General features: G+C 40.6%; 1 protein-coding gene and 1 long non-coding RNA gene across 3 annotated transcripts in view; one reads left to right on the top strand and one right to left on the bottom strand.

Moving 5' to 3' along the window:
* The first annotated feature begins 596 nt into the window (after positions 1-596).
* The window catches only part of TECRL (trans-2,3-enoyl-CoA reductase like), a 59628-nt gene continuing 39634 nt past the window's right edge, over positions 597-20590 (top strand). The window contains exons 1-2 of one of the 2 annotated variants that reach the window (XM_074540885.1): positions 597-884; positions 14188-14239. In XM_074540885.1, the coding sequence (XP_074396986.1) occupies positions 672-884; positions 14188-14239 (265 nt within the window). In that variant the 5' untranslated portion in view covers positions 597-671. The remainder of the gene's footprint in view (positions 885-14187; positions 14240-20590) is intronic. The other variant, XM_005485359.2, reaches the window with a different exon arrangement.
* LOC102060434 (uncharacterized) overlaps positions 1829-20590 on the bottom strand; it is a 338547-nt gene continuing 319785 nt past the window's right edge. Inside the window, exons 10-11 of the long non-coding RNA XR_003379910.2 lie at positions 11035-11118; positions 1829-2241 (exon numbers count right to left, since the gene is read on the bottom strand). This is a non-coding gene — a long non-coding RNA (uncharacterized LOC102060434). The remainder of the gene's footprint in view (positions 2242-11034; positions 11119-20590) is intronic.

Genomic DNA, 20590 nt, shown 5'->3' with positions numbered 1-20590 from the left:
ATGAATGCCTTTAAGGTTATAATTTCCATTTCTTCAGTTGATTTTCCCCTGGCAGAACTGTAAGGAAAGCTCTACCCTGTTAAATACCAGAAAATCCATAGTGTTAAAGCCAAGTAGATATTTGCAAGTATCCCCTAAATTTTGCTGATGAGCATGATTTTGCTCATGCTATTTTGTTAGTAGATATTTCTAGAATAGATGGCATCTGATGATGATTATTCTAGAACAAGTGACATTTATACCTATACATGTGTGTGTGCATGGACATTTTAAACATCTGTCTCTGTAGGTAACAGTGGAATTTACTACATTCATTTCTAGTTGCTCCTCTGGGACTCTGGGATTTCAGGATCTGCAATCTGCTAATAGGGAATTTCAGATGTCTTGTTTCAAACGCTGGTTTAAATAAAATGAAAAAAAAAAAAAGAAAATAAGAAAGCAGCAGCAGCAGCATCAACACAGGACATCACACTAGCAGATTAAATATAGACAAGGATTACAGAGCCATTGTTTTCACTCCTGCTACATAAGCCAGCACACTTCAGATGGAATGCCACTTGACCTTTTGTGTCTGGCCGCTCTGTGGCTGTATTTAACTGCAGCAGGGAGGACACATTTCCCCCTGGAACTGTCCCCTGCTGATATGAGGATCGCTGCTGCCGGGGCTCAGCATGCTCCAGAGGCAGAGCCGGGACCCCGCAGCCCATGGAGCAGCTCTGCCCATGGCTCACAATGACTCTCACTCCTTCTTCAACCTGTCCCAGCTGGTGCTCTCTGCTGGCCAGATCAAACCATCGCCGGCGCTCAAGCATTCAAAAATCACCTACTTCGAAGTAGAGATTGTTGATGTGCAGAGCAAGAAGCAGATCTGCATTGTGGACAAGGTGAGTGCGTTATCCCAGCGCGCTGGGGCTGCGCCTGGCTCGCATGGTGCTGCTCTGCTGTCGGCGTGCTGTGGTCTTGTTCTGCAGTGGAAGTACTTTCATTCCTTTCTCTGGGAGTCACTAAGAATTCCTTGTGAGTCATAACCCTGGGCTGCTCTTCTCCAGGACTTTTACAAATAATCCTACACTGGTTTGTTTTAGACCTCTTGGCAGCTCTGTGGGCTCAAAGTTCCGTCCCTGGACTGACTCTTGACAATTAGATCACAGTGTCTATTTCAGAGCACGATACTTAAACATTTGTTTCAGAATGGATACTCATTTTTAATGCATTTGTAAAGCCTCCCATCTCTGCAATGCTATGAGTACTTGCTGGTACCTAAATGTACTCAGCTGTGCCCTGCTTATTAGATGGGACCTGGCAATTTAAACAAATTTTCATTTAAAACAAAATAGTCTTAGCTAAAAGAGGTGTTTTGAATTTTTGTTTGGTTTGTTTGTTTGTTTTAATAATGTGAGTAAAATATAAACTACAGCCAAATTACATAAATAGGATGAGAAGACTGGGTAGAATGGAAGTTTGTGAACTCATAAATAACAGCTAAAAACGCTTCATTAATATTTTCATCACAGTTTGCATGAGTCATTGTCCCTCAGTGAAAGAGTTGGTCTCTTTCATGCCTTGAAAATGGGAATCCCAATCTATTTAGCCTATGGAATTTTCAGTAAATTAGTGGTGTTTTAGGAATTACTGTTTTTCTAGAAAAAAAAATTCCCTTATCCTCATTGGCAACAGCTGGAACAGGTAGATAAGTTTGCTTCAAATGTTTAATTTCATGCCTTCGAAATATGCAGGGTGGAATACTCCCAGATTTCCAGTGCTCTTGGTAATTTAAAGGGTGTTTTTGCAATTTGTGTCCCTAGTTAAAGGTAAATGTCTCCTTTGTTAATTATTCATGGGGCAAAATATTTTTTACTATTTTTTCTAACCTAGCCAAAGAAGAAACATGCACAAAATGGTCAAACACATAGCATGACTATTAATAACAATTTTGATGGTAGTGTTCACATTGCTTTATTGAGTGATATTTACACAGTTGTTACTTTATCTACATACATTTAGAATTAGGTTTTGATCAAAAGGAAGACAAATCTGTTTCTTATCTTGGGCTTTCCTATAATGTCATTAAAATATGTGTACTATCGTAGTATAGTACAGAAATAGCATTAGGCAGAGAGCCACGTTTCAGGAATCCTTCCATGCTGCTGGGATGATACCAGATCTGTGTTTTAATCTTTATTCTCAGTTTTTCTGACCCTGAAGATTTTCTACACCTGCTCCAAACCATGGACTCTGCCCCTGTAAGGTGAAAAGAGAGACATGAGTGGTAATTGCTAAGTACTCTTTATTCAGAGGTAAAATACACACAGGGTAGCTATAACAGCTGCAGAAACAGAAATATATGTTCAATTTACATGGCCAGCAGTATGGGTTTTTTAAAACAATATTTTTGGCACAGTATCAAGGAATTGGTACAGGTACAGTGCAAGGCTGAGATTTCCAAGACTGCCTAAAGAATTTGGTTTCTGAATGCTCATTCACCTGGCTGTTTAAGTCACTTTATTTGCTGTGATAATCTCTAAGCCAACCCTGAAGTTTCAGAAGTTGAGTTCCTTGCTTCCATGAACACTAGTTAGCATTGGTGTACTTAATTTCAGTTGGTTGTAAGAGCAAACCAGAGACTGGTGTACTGGATTATGCATCATTTTCTGTTTAATTAAATATAACCGGTACAGGCCCAACAGGACACTTCTAATGCCTGTTTCCTGTTTGTGAGATGGTTATGATTAACTTAATTTCTTGGGTTTGCATGTAATTACTGCTTGCCAGAAGAGGAGAGAACAGGAACCATAGATTTTAAAATGCATGTATTTAGACTCTTATTGCATATTGCTAGTGGTTCAAAACATTATAATTTAGCAAATGAATTTGTAATATTCTCAGATTAATAAATCTAAAGGGAAAAATTGTATTATAATGGCAGAAAGAAGAACCCTTTCTTTCTCCACCTAACAGAAACTCAGGCAGAGTGACTCAGTGCTTAAGGCTCTGTGGTTAAACACCAGGGGCTGCTTCCAAGAGCTTGAGTTTCTCTGAGATCCTTGCATGTGCCTGTGAATCCCATTCACATTACTGGGAGTTCTGTAAAGTCTGCAAAATTATGGTACATTTAATACTTCTGGTATTTAGCAAGAAATATTTTCCTGTCCTCAGTGCAGTATTAGGAATTTATAAAAGGTGTGTTTGGCTGTGTCATCTTGAGAATCAGTTGGCATCAATCCAAAAGTTTTGAATCCAGCACAAATTAATTCTCTGAATTAATTCTCTATTTAAAAAAGAAAAAATAGCATTATTTCCTTTAGTTTTCTTTCCTATCTTATATTTTTTTGAAGAATCAGTCACATATATTAAGTGGTTATTATAAGTTCTTGGATGTCTTTAACTTCAAGGAACAGAATAAATACGTATTTGTTTTTTAAGCCTTTAAAACACACTCGCACCATATTGCAGGCTTTTCCACAACAGGAAAGGCAGAAAAAATACTGAAAGGAAGCAGAAAAAGAGAAAAATCCCAGACATTTTGGTCCCCTTGTCATCTTCTGCAGGAGCTGGGTTTGGAGGAAAATGACCTAATCTTGCAAAACTTAAATTCACACGAGTCAGCAACAGTAGCAGCTTATTTTGCACATGCACGCTGTGAACATGAAATTCTTTATAGGAGTACAATTTCTTTTATTTAATATTGTCAACCTGCTCTGGGGAACTTTCTCTGCTATGGCTATTGACATTATGCAAGTAGTTTTGTGCACATGAGCTTTTCCTGTGAGTTACTTAAAGAATTTAGAAGAGAAATAAGAGCGGTGTGAGATCTTTCCCCCCACATTTGCTCTTGAAATTAATTCTGAGGTGATGTGCCATGGAGAAGAGGTGTCTCATTTTGGAGGAAGGGGAGGAATCACAAACCACCTTCAGGTTTTTTTTTTTTTCCCCCAGTTATTCTACAAAATGTCCCCAAACTAGGGGAAGTCTCCAAGTAGGGAAAGTTATTTAAACTTAGGCTACAATTGTCCTTAAAAGCAGTGTATAAATGCTCAGAGGCGGTGTCTTGGGACAAGGCACTGAAGTTTTGACGAGGTGTACAGACAGCCTGCTGCTCCACACGCTGCCCATGGCAGGACAAGAGTTCAGGTGTCTGGGCAACTTTGCAGGACACCACCCTGGGTTTTCCTTCTTTTTTCCCCACTCCCCAGAGAGGCAGATCCAGGAGAGGATGTTTCTGAGCAGAAAGGCTCTTACCCAAGCAGCCAAAGGCCTTACAAGAGCTGGTGCCTGAAAGCCACAATTAGGAAAATTTAGCCAAGAAATTTGGCCCATATTTTGACAGTCAAGGGCTGGTAAGCAAGAGTTGAGTGTCTTGTGGGCCAACATTCAGCTCTTTACCATGCACAGCAATACTGCATTTGTGTGAAGATATTCTGTAGCTGAAACATGAATCATACATGTTTCTTGCTCAATGAGTGAAAGAAATTTAGCAAGGAATAAATCTCTTCTTTGGTCAGTGTAAAAAAGCAAGTGAACCTGGATAATCAAAAGTCCCTTTTTTTCCTCACAATTTATTAATTTGTATGGATGAAATTCCTATCTCTGTGTAAAGAGGAAAGCATGTAATTAATGATTTCTTGAAAGAAATATTTTCAATTAAAAAACATCACAAAATGTCTAAGGATTTTGGCTTCTGTGTTGCTCCCAAAAAGCCACAGAAAACAGCAGAACATGCAAAAATCATCAAGTCTTATAAATGAAAGCAATTCCTTTTTGTACTTTTAACAAATAACCCACATTTTTTTTGCCACCCACAACTTATGAAAAATACATGGCTACTCAAAAACTGTTTCCCTCATACATTGTTCCAAAAACCTGATGTAGGTTGGTTTTAAAGTTATTGATGTGCAGTGATTTGATTTACAAACGCTGTTAAAGCAACTCATAACTGTTTCTTTTATAGTGTTCATTGTATAATATTTTTTTCTTCAAATTAACTTGTAGTAAAATGTATTTTCCCACAAACATAGTGCAATGTAATTAACTTTGCATGAGTTGCTTTTAGGGCAGGAAATGTTACACAGTACAGTTTTTACAGAATAAATCACCTCTGAAGAAACTAGCAGAGAAAGCTTTTTCCCATCAAAAGCCTCAGAGCTCAGTAGTTTTGCGCTGCACGATTTTGCAAGTTAAGCTGTAAACAGAGGTGCAAACTCAGGTTTTGGCTGCTGTGCAGTGACCCCCACCCTTTTTCAGAACACTTCCAAAGGCTGCAGAAGAGATCTTGCTTCTTCAGATGTGCAGGAGGAGCCTCTTTCTTGATGTATTGCAAAAATAATGAAGGCTATTTTCCTACTGTTCCTTTAGCCAGCTCTCCATCCTCCACCCAGTGCCTTCTGCCACTGAAATGTCTTTGTAAAACCCAGTCAGGGCTAATTGAACATTTATGGCTCACAGTACACACTGGAGGAACTTCTAGCTGTATGTTTGTGAGCTGTAGGCATTGTTTGCTGTGCAATCCCACAATGAATGTCAGGGGAATATTGTTATTTTTAGGGAATTAAAATGCCCTTGCACACAAGACTGTGCATCAACCCAGTCACTTGTACATACTCAACACTTCTTGCAGTTAAATATTGCAGTGTGTATATCACTGCATCTTTTGCCAGAGATGAATTAGGGCTTATTCTGATTGCTCTGAAAGGCCTGTTTTTCTCTGAAGGAGTTACAAGCTTTTTGTTTGTTTCTGTTTTGTTTTGATTTGTTTGTTTGTTTGGAAAGCACCTGAAGCAGCAGTGTGCTTGTACCTGCATACTACAGCTTAATAATGCAATGGATTTCCACTGGCATTATCAGCAAAGCCATTTGCATGCAGAAATGCTGTCTCTGGTATCAGAAATCTCTAGCTCTTGCCTGTGGGTTGCTGCTCTGTCACAGAAAGGGAGCAGCCGAGGAGAGCAGTCATCTCTTTTGCACAGTCAGCTCTAGCAAATAAAAATAACTCCTCACATCATGGCTTGGAGGTTAGACATACCACATTCATGTTAGGTGAGCGAGTGCAGTCATTAAAGCAGGCAGTGAAACCCTGCAAAGGAACTCTCTGCAGCACCAGAACATTGCCTCCAATGTCAGCTTCTTCCCATTAGAAAGAAAGGAAAGAAGTCCTTTCTTTCATGGCCATTTTAAGTATTTCCTCCCCTAATTCTTTCACTTCTAATATTTCACTTCAGAGGACTGTATATTCTTTGTGGAGAGCGAGCAGAACCTGTGACCATCCACAGAGGTCTCATTTCATGCTGAGGATTTTTATAATAATTTTTCTCATTCTAGCAATCTCTCATTAATGGTGTGCCACCTCTGATGCCAGAGATGCCAAAAGGGGTTGAATAACCAGCTGTGCCCAAGTAGGGGGCTTCCATAGTGAGATACAGATGCTGAGTCCCACATAGCAGCAATTCCCACAGCAAAATGGCTGAAGGGACACAGACACAGAACCAGCAGGATGTAGGCTCATTGCTGTGGAAATCCTCTTTTTTTACTTCCTTTTGGAAGGAGGATTTCATGGTGACTTGTGTCTTTCACTGCACATTTTCACAGCATCCAGCACAATGGGGATCTGGCCGCTGCTGGGGGGCACTGAGAAAAAATACATTTATAAAATATGTGCCTTTTCTTGCCTGTAAGCAGTGATCCTATGCCCAGCTGCTGGAAATGATGACAGTAGTATTTTCTTCCTCAGTTATTACTTATACTTGGTGAAGTAGGTAAATATATTCAAATTCTGTTGCAGCAATGCATTACACTTATTTCTTCCTGCTCTGCTAGAAATTCACATAATTTTAATGTCAATATAGCTACGGATAGCTTCAGATGAAAAGAGGTAACTATACATATTACTTTTTGCTTGCTGTGAGATGGCTTTTTAAATGGAATACCTGGAGAAATGGCCTTTGATTTTTCTGCAAGAGAGAGACTGGGGAGGGGAGAAGCTGGTAACTTTAGGGCATTTAGCATTTGCAAAGGGATAATTTAAAGAATTACAGAAGCTGCAACAGATGACTAATGCTTCAGCTGATTCCAATCAAAGCTTAGAAGTGCCTTTAAATGACAGATTTTATACATCTCTTATTTTAGAGAAAAAAGTCTAAGCCTGGGGGAAGAAATGAAGAAGCAAACATAATAAATATTCAAAAAAATTAAAGTTGCATTCAAAGTTGAACAAAAACAAGAGTGAATTTGTGAGACACTGGTGGTGCTCCAACTCCTCCTGAACATTCTGGCCAGCAGCAAAAGCCAGCTGTGCCACCAGAGCAGTGAATGTTGCCAAAACTGCATCTGTGGAGACAGATTCCCGGCCAGTGTGGAAATGTCCTCTTTCCCACCAAAGTTATGACATTTTACCCCAGCAACACATTTGCCTTATTGCATCAGAGATAATTCAGAGATTATTGCAAATTATAAAGGCACTGGAGCAAGACAAGACCTTAGGGAGCAGTAGGTGTTTTATTGGTCTAATAGTTAAAAGCAGAGCTCATGATGGAGAGTTAGGTGCATAATGGCATCTCTTATAGGCATTATTAGCATTAAAATATTCCTACAAATGATTTATTGCTCCAGCAGAATATGCTTCAGGTCCTTTCTGAAATCCAATGTGTGATGCTTCACAAAGCACCTGAGCCATGCAGTCATGGGTCTGTAAATACCCAGCAGTACATGTTAATGCTATTGTTGCATCTGCCTGTGTTTAAGCAATTTTGGATTTTAAAAAGTCCTTAAAATGTGAGCTTTTCTTCCTTAGCAGCTACATTTCTTGTGCTTCAAAAGAACAAATTGTGGCAATCAGAGGACGTCTACCAGAAGCACAGCAAGCACTTGGTACTGAATAATGAAAAGTACTTGGATTTCTAACAGACCTGATGCTGCCTGGCTGTTCTCATATATCACCCTCACTTCCCATTCCTTTCTGCTGCTTCTCAGCTTCCAACTCCCCTCCATGGACCTGCTTTATTACCCCTCCTTCCCATAGAATCATTTGTTTTGCCAAAATGTATTCTTCTGTGAACTTTATTTTGAATTGGTTGATCTTTTGGCTTTTTTTTTTTGCTTTTTTTTTTTTGTTTATTTTTCTTTTGTTTGTTTGTTTTGGTGTGGTTTTTTTTTGGGTTTTTTTTTTTTTTTTTTTTTTTTCACTTTGTGCAGTCCCCCAAATAGATTGTGACCATCTTGTGATAAATATTGGTTGAGTTTCTTGGGTGCACTTCTTGATTTTTAATTTTAGCAGTGTGTGTAGATATAAAAAAGCAAATAAAAATCTATACAGCTGTTTGATAGAAAAGGGAAGACAAATTCAGAGGTTTCATATCTCAGCCATATGTTTTATCTGCGCTAGAACTGGCAGTCAAAATCCCAACAAAAAACATAAATACCACCCTAAGCTTCACTTTCTTCCTGAGAAATATGGGCCAAAATTACTGCTTATTATTCTTTATTATTTACACTTTGTTCAATAAAGCAGCACTATATTTATTTCTAATAAAATATTATAATTTTTTAAAGTTTATTTTATTATTTGTGATTTATATTACTTTATTTTTGTCAACAACTTTGGTTTTAAGTGCATATCCCAAATGTTGTTTTCTTTGAAAATGACAGTGGAAAAAAATGACTCCTGAATTTTTGATGAGGTAGAATTTGGGAAAGATTACATTACAAATTAGTTTTGAAATATTTCAATCTGTTATGACACAATAAATATTTCAAGTTCAATTTATTTTACAACTTAATAGTGCATTTATTTGCATATTATTTCCTATTGGATTATTTTCAATGACATGAGAGCCAGGTGTTGTATTATTTTGCACTATCATGATAGATGTGTCATAAAATAATGCAGAAATAATGAAAGTTCGATACAGATGAGAAATAAAAAGTAATGAATATAACACAAAAAAATGATTTTCCAGCATGGGCCAGAAGCAGATTTTTTTATAAATTTTTATTCAATTTTTAACATTTGAAGTCAACACAAATTTACACATCCAGAAAAATTCTATTTCCCTGGTAGAAAAGTGTTGTGACAGAGGCTTCCTGACAGGTTCTGCTGTTCAGCTGCTGAGGTGAACAATAACCTTACTCAGCTCCCCTTAATGAAAGGTCACAGGGCAAGGGGATGCACCAGTCTTGTCAAATTTGCTCAGAAATAGGTGTGCATGTTGAATTCTGCACACCTTCTCTCTGCTAATGAATCACATTCTCTTTACCTCCACTCTCATCTTTGGCAGAGAGAGAAAAAGCTCTTTTTGGTGTCTGACACTTTTTCAGGCAGTTTCTTGCAAAGAGTTGTTTTGTTTTTTTGGTTTTTTTTTTAATAGAAATACCCAGCTAGCAGCACAAAAACAATAAATCATCTTTAGAGACAAACTTGGCTGGTGTAAATTGACATGACTGCACGCAGCAAGCATGTGGCTCTGTGTATTCTTAGCTAATTTGGCCCATAATCACTGGAAATATTAGTCAGTCAGATTATCTCATATGCCAAGGTTCATGTGACCAGATAATAAATAATCTGGAAGATTGCTCAGTGAGGCAGCCCTGTGCTGACGTCCATGTGCTGGAAGCAACCTCATCCCAAGCCGTAATTTGGAATATCTCCTGCTTCTGGAAGGGCTGGGCTGTTTGGTAGCCACTTCACTGCAGCCTGCTGGGTAAAATACTGGGCTCTAGATAAAGCTTCTGTGTAGCTGCTGACAGCACTTGTCTCTGTGTGGGTACCTCCACGTCATGCCCATGGTGAGCTCATTTATTTATATCTCCTTGGGCATGACCAGCACACTGGTTCACCAAGAGAGCTCTGTGGGACACTCTGGGAAAGGTTAAAGCAAAACAGTGCCCTATTTTTAATTCTGACTTTGAAAACTGACAATAAAAAGGAGCAAATCTGATGTAGAAGTCAAATTCACAAAGCACACAGATCAGCTAGAACAGATGTTTTTCTAATTAACTTTCTGTGGAATGTTGCTGGTTTTTTATAATACAGCATGGTCCCAAAGCAAGGACAGGATGCAAAAGCAGTAATGATGAAATACTTGTTGAGTGCTGAATTTGGAAATTACCTGGCTTTCCCATTAGCTGGTTATCTGTCTTGCAGCCAGATCCTCAGCTGCAATAGACTGATGTCACCCTTTTGAACAAATTTACTCTGGCTGAAGATGGGGCAGTGGTTAACGAGCAACTGGAGTGGGAGAATTTCTGAATTTCTGCAATTATGGAAAATGCCTGTTACGAAGTAGGCGACTCAGCAGTGCAGTGGTACTGACATGTCACAAAGAGAAAAAGGTATTCAGGGAGAAATGTTGAATGAAAGATTATTTATTTGCTGAAATTGTATTACTTAAATTCTTATTGATATTCTGCTGATCTCTGACCCCTACAATAATTCTTTAGTGCAAGAACTGTGTGAGGCAATTACATACAGACCACCTGACTTGGCATAACTCCTTCACTTACAAATGTGAAAGAGATATGAAAGTGGATAACTATCTGATTACCTTGCACTCACAAAAGGCAGTGTTAAGTTCCCTTAATATCTCCACTTTAGTGCTCTTCAGTCCTAGTATAAAATACTAACATGGTATTTTAAATCTTAAAAAGAAATGTGGTGCTTTGTGCATTGGTGTCTGAAGGAAGAATAGAACTGGTATGGATGATCCAGAAGGTCCTTTAATTCTGGAATTCCTGTAAATGAAAAGTTTGCTTCCATTTGCTTCAAATGGAAAAGTAAAAGTTTTCTGGCTGTGAAAGTACAGGAAAACCAGGATCTGACATTTTGAAATAATATTTTTCTGAATGAAAAGTGCAATGACTGCAATCCACAGTTGTAAAATATACATTTATTCATTACATTTAAAAAAAAAAAAAGTAGTCTTGAACCTTACACATGATAGTCACTTACTGGAAAGTTGTCTACACTTTAAATCCAGTGTTAGACTACAAGTGAAGAAGTTGTAGGGAAAAGCTGGCTTGACCATCAGATTGTAGAAGATTACATACCAAATAAGAGCAGAAATCCATCTTGCTTTAAACAAACTAAGGGTGGTCTCTCACTCTGCTTTGCCTTTGCATATTTGTAAAGTGCTGAAATAGAGGAAAGAAAGGGTTATAACACTTTCAGACATGATTCAAAAGAATGAAAGGAGAGTAAGACTAATAATTACAGTGAAATATTCCAGGGTGTTTTATTTAATTAGCACAAAGGGTAATAAGAGCAGATGCTTTCCCAGTCCTTACAACCCCTTACCTTGTATTGATGTACAATGAAAAGAACAAAAGATAATTAATGGTCTACGAAGAGGACACTCTTAGTAGTAAGCTGGTGTCTCAGCATCCATCTTCTCCTTGATCAATATTGGAAACTATAACTTCACTTGTTGTTTTATGAGGTCTTTAGAAAAGGACACAGAATTATCAAGATCATAAAAAAAATGTATTTCATTCTTTTGTGGCTATAACCTCATTATTCTGCCTGGGAAAGGACACTGTGATTCTTCTGTGTCACAGCCCATTCTGAAGGGGGAAAGTATTCGTGTTATTCTTCAGCTGGCAACCCGTGTAGTTTATCTTGAGTGGAAGGGTCCTTCTGGAAGGCAGCTGGCTCATATAAAACAAGTGTCCTGCTGCCCTCCTGGCTGGATGTGAGCTCCATGCCTTCCCAGTGTCCCTGCAGCCTGTGTGGAGCCGAGCAGAACTGCCAGACTGTGACTATCCAGCCCAGCACATCTCTGCCCACGGGCTGGCAGGGCTTAAAGCAGCTCTGGCCCAAAGCAGCTTGGATGTGGCCAGGCACAGCAGGGTCCTGCTAATGAGCTCTGCCTCACTCAGGGATGTGCAGCCCTTGCAGCTGGGAGTGCTGCGTGGTGCTGCTCATCACCCTCCAGGGGCACACTCACCTGCAGCAGGACACTGCAAGCTCTTGGTAGCTTCTAAACACCTGAGGCATGTGGGTGGTGCCACAAGGGGACCTAAAACATGAGCTTGGATTCATTTTTTAAATAGCTGAAGTTAGGTGATATGAGCCCCGTTGCTGCCATAGCAGGATTTAGAGGGGAGAGAGGACTGATTGTCTCAGGACGAAAAAAGGGAGAGGGATGTATAGGTAGAGTTGCTAACAAGGGCTCAGCTAGACATTTTGAACAGATTGAGGGCAGCTCTGCCCTGAAGTCAAAACATACTCAGGAGAGCTGGAGATGGAGACCTGGCTCTGTTTTGAGCAAGCACTGCTCTTTAAGCATGCTAAGCTTTACAGTTTTTCAGCTTTCTGTGCCTAAATGGGTTGATCAGCTCTCCAGAGCATGGGCTGGCCCTAGCTACTCTATCCCAGAACCTGTCACAGTGAGGTGCTGATCTGTAGAGATGCAGACCCTGCAGCAATGTGGCTTATGCTGCATTTAGAGAGCCAGCTCATCCCTCCATCAAACTGGAAAAAACCATCCCCCGTCCTTCAGCTGGCAGTGCCAGCCCTGCGTACCTGCACATCTGCCTGTGCTAGGACACATGACAGATTTCAGTCTGCAGGCTTGTATGCTGAATAAGTGCTGCCAGCTAACAGCTTGCGCTCGTACCTGGTGGATTCTGGGCTCCAGGCCTCACAGGTGTGAGATTACAAAGAGTGAGAAAGCAATTTCAGACATTTTTAGAGGTTTCGAGGGCATAACTCCCCCAAGTCCACAAATGTTGCACACCTGATAGGAAAAATACAGAGACTATGGGAGATGTGCTGTTCTACTGGGTGTTGCATGGAATGGCTCAACTGCAAAAAACACAGATAAAATATTTTCTTTCCTTTTTAAACTAAGAAAGATAAAATGGCTTCTTCTATTGTTTCCTGTAGCTAGGAAGGAAAGGGTCTCCAAGGGCAGTGTCTCTTGCCTGGTCTAGTACAGTTCAGCATGGTTTGGGACAGCACAGGTGTTGGGGACAGGGAAAAAGGATAATCCTTGGTTTCAAGGAGCCTAGGCCTTGATTTGGGTGATGCTGGCATTGCTTAGCAGCCACATCAGAGAAAAAAGTCAGGGTTTAAGTGGAGTTTCATTTACAGCAGTTTCTGTAAATGCTCAGTGAAACCCTCTGTAACTATGGAAAATAAAGTGTTCTCATCTAAATCCAAGAAAAAATATAGAAAATATCTATACTTTACTACCTTTTAGCACAGGTGTCATTTTACATCTTTAGATCATTGATATCTGTATTGAGGTTTCTGCCTGTTCATATTACTGGAAGCAAGTTGGGTTACTCATAAGTACTAAACGCACATACACTGTATATTTGTGTGGGGTGTCAAATTACATAAGAGTAAACTTTTCTTTCTGCACTGATTTGTTGCTTTAGAGTAAAAAATTTTATTTTGTTGCATCAGTAATTCTCCAAACTCAGTCTTTTCAACAAAACAGCCTATATTAAGGTGCTAAATGATCTCTACTAGGAGAATTTCTTTTGTTTATTTTTTTGCATGGTTATTGTCACAATCCACTAATGAGTAGCTCAACATGCTACTTCCTCAAAAGTCCCACTGCCTTTCCTTGTAAACAAAAGGCAAATCCAAGTATTTTGCTCTTGTAAATTCTAAATGTGTTTCTCAGGTAATTTGTACCAAATATATTAAGAAATCAATCTACAAAATAAAATAGAGCCTAAAAAGCCTCCAGACTGTCCTCTAAAACTGTGACACCTGAATTGCCTCAGTGCACATGAACAAAAAGCATGCAGAAGCAAACTCATTTCAGGCAGAAAGGACAGAACCTACCACTTTTGCTACTGCCCCTCCAGAGAACCCGTTCATGTCCCCAGGAGATGGACCTCAGCATGCTTGAACCTAACATTAAAGCTTAACCCCCTTCAAGTTTTCCCACTGGTTTGATCTAGGGGGCAATCACTGCATCAAGCAGAGCCAGCAGCTTTCCCTCTTGACCCTTGTGATTTTACCCCTCCATTGACCAAGCAGAGGTGGTCCAGTTGATGTATAATTCAAATTTGGACAATCCTTAATAACATACCAACCTGTGAAAACAAATTTGCTGATTTTTTTTCATTTTAGCCTGAAGGACTTGCAGACAAATTTAAGCATCTCTTCATTGGAGGGGTGGAGAAAGACCCCAAAGTAAAGAAGAAAGAAGAATTAATCTGCATGCATTTTGCTTTCTTTTCCAGGTACCTCCGGCATCTACCATTCTTGATGTGAAACACAAATTCCACAAAGCATGTAAGTACTATGGTTACCAGGCTGGAGACATGGTTAGAGGCATTTTGCTTAGAGAAATTGTCAAATTTATTTTTCAGGAATCTCACACAAAAGCTGAGAGTGGCCTGACAGCTCCAGAGCTCAATAAGGACTGTTTTTGAACTAAGGTTCTATTGTAGCTGTTGCAGATGGGAAAGACTGGAAGGAGAGAACTGCATAATTTATCACTGCCAGCACATGAGGGGCAGTAGTTTTTATCTTGTTTCTAACATTACATGGTGTCATTTCAAGGCCAGTATTGCATTTCTTCTCCCAGTGTTATATTGGATAAACTTCAGTAACAATAGGCTGCTTCAAGCTGGCCATAAACTGACCATGTGGACCAGAAAGCTGCTGTAGTGGGGAACATGAGCTCAGAGTGATTAAATAACATCTGGATTTAGGTTAGATATACAGAAGAAATTCTTTCTGGTGAGGGAGGCAAAGCTCTGGCACAGGCTGCCCAGAGCTGCTGTGGATGCCCTGTCCCTGGAAGGGTTGAAATCCAGGTTTGAATGGAGCAACCTGGTCTAGTGGGTGGCATCTTAGATACTGAGCTTTCATTATTTTTACAAAAAAAGGGGTGTGCTCAACTAAAGACTAGATGCCTTTTACAGGAAAAAAATAAAAAAGGGTTGTCAGCCACTAATATGCTTGAGTTCAGAGTAGGGTAAGTAGAAAAAGCATTATGCTTCTCCTGTGTCCTTATAACTTTATAAAACACTAAAGCTTAAGGCATCTGTGGTTGTACACGGGTTCAGCTGATGAAGCGAAAGGCTGTTAACCTGACTGCTCCAAAGTTACTTATTTTCCCTCCCTGTAAGGGCCTGTAAAATACAAAATGGCAAAAGTTCAAAAGCCACACTGCTGAATATGAAAAGATCGAGTGCAGAAGTTTTAATATTTCAATAAGAGTATGTCCTCCCATTAGTTTGTCAAATGCAGTGCACTTCTGCCTAGAATCTCTTAAATCAATTGAAACTGGGTTTATATTGATGCAGTTTAAATCAGTGGGAGAACACTGGCACAGAAGTTTATGCCAATATAACTGTAATGAGGTTTTTAATGGATTTGTGCTAAAATGATGTGAGATTGTGCATAAGCCATTTTAATGGCACCTGTTTTGATATTAAGAGGCATCTTACTCCTCTAGTGCCCCCATTGATGTAAGTGCAGCTGAGTATAAAGTAAGACAGTAAGCATAGAAGAAAGCACAGCATACATCATGAACCAAACCTCTGTCTGTGCAGTGTGTTACAGCACATGGAAGGGCTGGCAAGTGCCTTCAATTCTTTTTAAATTCTCATTTTTTACGTCAGCTCATCCCATTCCCAGGAGGACACCGTATCAGTGTCCTGTGTCCCTTCTCAGTTCACTCATTGCTTTGATCTCTCTTTTCCAGTTCAGCCTGGATGTTGTTGTCTCATGAGGTTCCCCCCCTCCTCCTCTTTTCCTAGTTGCAAAGATCAAACCTTCACTTTTTTCTCTTTGTGTGGTTAGTGGGATGACAGCTAATAGAATGCAGTTCTCTTAGTCAAGGGCTGAGAAGGGGCTGAAGCTGATCTGTGGCTGCCTTTGGTTAGCATGCTATTTTGTACTGGCTCATGCATTCATTTCTGTCATTTTGTGTGTGCCAGACTCACATGTTCCCCTATAATCTCTCATTAAAACACTCTCCTACGCACACCCCCTTGCAGTCTCCCTGGCCTCATACATTCTCCTTTGATCACCCATGCAATTAAGCTTTCTCCTCAGCTGGTAGCTTGTCAGCCCTTCAGTGAGAGGAACCCCTGTGCAGCAATTTCACAAGAATCATCTCTGTCACTGATCAGGTTTTGCTGCCTGGTTCAAGAAAGGAGGAAAGAGACTGAATTATGAATTGCAGCACAAGCTGTTAGTCATTAAAATAAAAGAAATGGGATGCAAGTGACACTTGCCATCTTACTGATAAGCAGTTTCTAAATTAGTCAAATATTAGTTTGGAAGTGTGTTTACACAAAAGGCAGAATATGGATTTAGAAATCCAGGAACAAATACTGAAATACTCCTCAGCCCTCATTTCAGCAGAACTGTCTCTACTGAAAGAACCCCAGAAAGGCCTAACCTTGTTCTTTTTGTGGTGTTGAGTTCAGGGGGACAATCCCAGTTTTATTGCTGGAGATTCAGGGATCTCAGTGGAGAATAACCATTTAAGACAAAGTGCTATTTTCATGGGAATTCAAAGGCTTGGTCCAGATTGGAGCTGTTTTTAATCATCCCCTGGCTGCTGTAGCCACTGCCCATGGGAGGGATGGGCAGCAGCCACTGGGGTCAGCCCAGCACAGCAGATTCCCTGCTGCATTCCCCTGAAGCCATCAGCTCCACAGGATGGAGCTTTCTGGAACAGATGTTAGAGCCAGGCTGTCATGCTTAATAGCAAACATCACACCTGCCCACCATGGATCTGTCTAATCCTTTTTAAACCTACTTGCAGTTTTTGACCTCAGCAAAATCCTCTGGGAAGGAGTTCCACAGTATAAGCCTGTTGTGGAAATGTCTACACTTTTACAGCTTGATGTTTTCTGCCTGGGATTGAGTGGCAGGTGAATGTCAGGGTATCACTGGCCGTGGTGCTGAGCTGTCTGAGGCACGGTGCCATGCATTAGGAGACTTTACTAAAATTTTCTTCATTCCTTTGGCTAGCTGGCAGAGATGGAACCAAGCCAAAAACTGAGTGTATAAGAAAAAAGTCTCTTGACCCATTTTCTCAGTTGCTTATAATGAGTTAGCTACCTGGAATTTTCTTTATCTATACAGATTATGTTTTTGATGGAGAAAGAAATATCTTGTAGGCTAAACTTCCTGAGCTCTTGTCCTTGGCAATAACTTTTCACCTTTAATTTATTTTTATCTTTGCAAAATGTATTGGACTGCTGGGGGAGGAAATCTTACAGATAGAAAATTAAAAACTGTAATAATAATGCTAATTCAAGTATCACATAACTAAAATAAAATACTCCTAGAACACATAATATAGTGGTGTCAGTGATCATTAAATATTTTCAAGGTTACTGCATGAAAGTTGCTGAAAAAGGTCTTGAAAGAAGAGGAAGGACTGAAAGGAAATGGGGGAATAAGATCTCAGCAGTGCTGTAACACACTGATAGAGGCAAGCTCCTGCTCAGGGGGGACAGCACAGCTGCAGCTACATTTTGAAGCCAGAAGGGTGAGCATGGGAAGGCCAGAAATTGCCCTCTAGGCAGCAGGAGCAGGCAGGGAAAGGAGGAAGCCTGGTGATGGGTGGAAGGAAAAAGGGAAGTCCAAGAGATAACATCATGTCAAGGGCATCCTGGTCCCCAGGGGAAATAAAGTGCTCAAGGAATAAGGAACATCTAAGCTAACAGAAGTTATACAGGGCATTTAAAATAAGCAATATCAATGAAAGCAAATCATAAAGACAGGAATTGTCAGTAGATGGCACTCAAGAATAAACAGCATAATTTCTGAACAATATGAAACTTTAGAACCCTGCTATAGCATCTTATAACTGCTCCTTACAGGTATTTCTGTAGTGATCCTGGGAGCCATGTTCCCTGGAATGCTGCTGGTATATTCTCTGTTGCTTTTCTCTAGAGAGAGGACAAGGAAAAAGTGTAAATCCTTCTTCATGATGGGACCAATCTCTCTTCCAACCTCCTCCTTACAGTAGGGCAGTGTGTTAGGAGTCATCTGCCAGGTTTTGCCTACTGCTCTCACCCTGAATGTGTCCCAGAAGCCACAGGAGAACCGGCAGCCCTGCAGATCCCATCACCCATCAGTAGTGTTCAGCTCAGGCAGTGCTCAGGAGCTGCAGGCACAGCAGCATTTTAAAATCAACAGGTCCCTGTTCACCTAGAACCCTGAAACAGATATTCACAACACAGAATAGGGGAAGTCGAGCTGACAGGGTGAAGAGCAAGGAGGAGAATCCCTCATTACTTAAAAATCACAAGGCAGGCTTTGTGAGCACAGGTCAAGGCACAAGAAGTAGTAAAAATAATTCTTTAGTGGAGGAAGTCCTCTTTCTTTCCTCCTTTCTAAAAAGGCTGCTAAGGGTTTTCGTGCCCTGAATGTGAAACTTTCCTGGTTTTCATGACACCTGAGCAGCCAGGTGCACCTAGCAGCAGGATTTCAATAGCAAGGGCACCAGAAATAACTGGATTTTGCCAGGCCTGTGCTGACACACAAGAGAGAGATGCAGAGCTGTTGCTGGAAAGGATGGCTGTACTGCATCCCGTAATTCCCCTCTGGAGGCTGGCTGTGATGTTAAACTGCCAGGCTCAGAGAGGTGAGGGAGGATGCTGTGGGGATTAGTCATTAAGAGCAGTACCAGGGAGAGCAGTGACTGCTAAGCCAGTCCTTGCCTAGCGGCTCTGTATAATCAGGACTGTCTGATAACACAGTCTTGCTGAGAACCTGCACTTCCTCTGATTCCTCCACGCTGTCTATTACAGCTGGATTCTCAGGTTGCAGAAAGTTAATGAAATCTGTCAATTTTGATGCCTGGAGAGACTCATGTGCCTGATGAATACATCTGCTGGGGACTCAGAGAAGCTGAATGATGCTATTTATGGCTCAGCAAAGTTGACTTCATAGTCTTGGCCCGTCAATCAGCCATGTGTTTCACAAACCAAAGATACCCAAATAAGTTATATCTAGGGCACAGAGCCTTCCACAGGGATCTTTCTTCTGTCCTATATTAGGAGATCAGGCTTTGAGAATGCCAAAATGTTTGAAAGAGGGCAATGATCTGATCCCACCACGAGTTCGCCTTGAGCTGGACGCACTCCCTGGACAGAAAGGCAGCTACAAAGTCTATAGCTTTTATCAGATCTCAAACTCCTTCCTCCCTGATTGTGTCCTAAGTAGCTCACACTAGCCCAGAATCCATATATGAAGGAGTTTTCCAAAGGACAGACAATGTCCTGCTGTGCAGTGTCTGATTGCAGAGCTCAGAGGCCCCAGCATTACGTCCCCAGTATGGATTCTCAGAGCACATTGGGTTGGCAGTCATATCCAGCTATTGTTCTCCATAAATTCTCCCCTCTCTGCATTCATAACAGCTCAATTGGAAACCACACAACGAAGGCAAATGGCTGGGGATGGGCAGTCATTGCAAATGGGCGCTAAGAAGGACAGTGATTTCATCAGTGTAAATTGCTCATTCATCTGGGTTGACTTTGTAAATGGAAATTACTAGATTAGGAGGAAACATGGTATTTATTTCATCCTGTATTTATAATTTATTTTTCTTTTGTCTTAGTCACACAGCAGAGATCAGTAGGATGCCATCTCCTGATGAATTTGAGTATCCCTCAAATGACACAATTTTAAGATCTTTTTACTTCTCTATGCCTGTCAGTACAACCCAGTTTATTAGAAACTCCTTGAATTTCTTGTTTCTGCTACTGTGAGGCTTATATCTTCTGGAATTCTTTACTTTTTGCTTCCCAGCTCTAAGCACAAAGTAAGCAACAGCTCCTGCCCCAAAACTCAAACTGGTTGCTACCCTCTTCCTTCCCAGCTCGCAATCAGAGATCTCACCCATGAGTAAATTGCTTCCTGCCTCTGCAGCATTATCAGAGTTCTTGCCTCAGGATGGGGCTTTAGTAATAAAACCAGCCTGTCCAGCAGTTTAATTTCTATCCTGTGCAGGGAGAAGCATCAAGAGGACAACCTCCTCTCAGCTTATTTGTGACATATCTGTGCAAATCTCTCCATACAAAATACAGGAGTCTGTCTGCTGATACAGATTCATGTGACCTGAATTGATGGCTTTGCTGTCAAAATAATTGAATTGAATGGGATTTTTTTTCACTCCTTTGCAACAGCCAGTCAGGAAATGAGAATGGCATCATTGCCCTAACACTGTTAAAAGAAAGGAGAAGCCAAACTGAGTTAACCTCATGATTTTAATCTTCAGAGTGAATGAAGGTTTACCTCATACTCAGGCACCACACACCCAACACCCCATTCTGTGTTGGAATTTCAGAGAAAATAATTCTGGAGTTGTTCCAAAAGGGACAGACAATGGATGGAGCCCATGGCATATGCCCTCCAGAAGGTTCTGTGCATTTCACAGACACTATTGTGCATCCTGAGCTGTGGTCATAAGCCTCCCAATCAAGCCCAACTCATGTCTCTGGACACTGCCAAGGCCCAGATTTTGCATTTGGACATTTCTAGCTGGGCTGCTGAGATAACAACAGTGAGAGTGAGCACCAGACCAGGCATCTAGCTCATTTCTCTGCTGAGCACTTGAACCTCACTATAAGTTGTGGAGGAAGAGATAGTGCAGCACTCTGAAAAGCATCT

Source organism: Zonotrichia albicollis, chromosome 5 (genome assembly GCF_047830755.1).
Source record: "Zonotrichia albicollis isolate bZonAlb1 chromosome 5, bZonAlb1.hap1, whole genome shotgun sequence".
Classification (NCBI taxonomy): Eukaryota; Metazoa; Chordata; class Aves; order Passeriformes; family Passerellidae; genus Zonotrichia; species Zonotrichia albicollis.
This window is presented reverse-complemented; position numbering and strand designations above follow the sequence as displayed.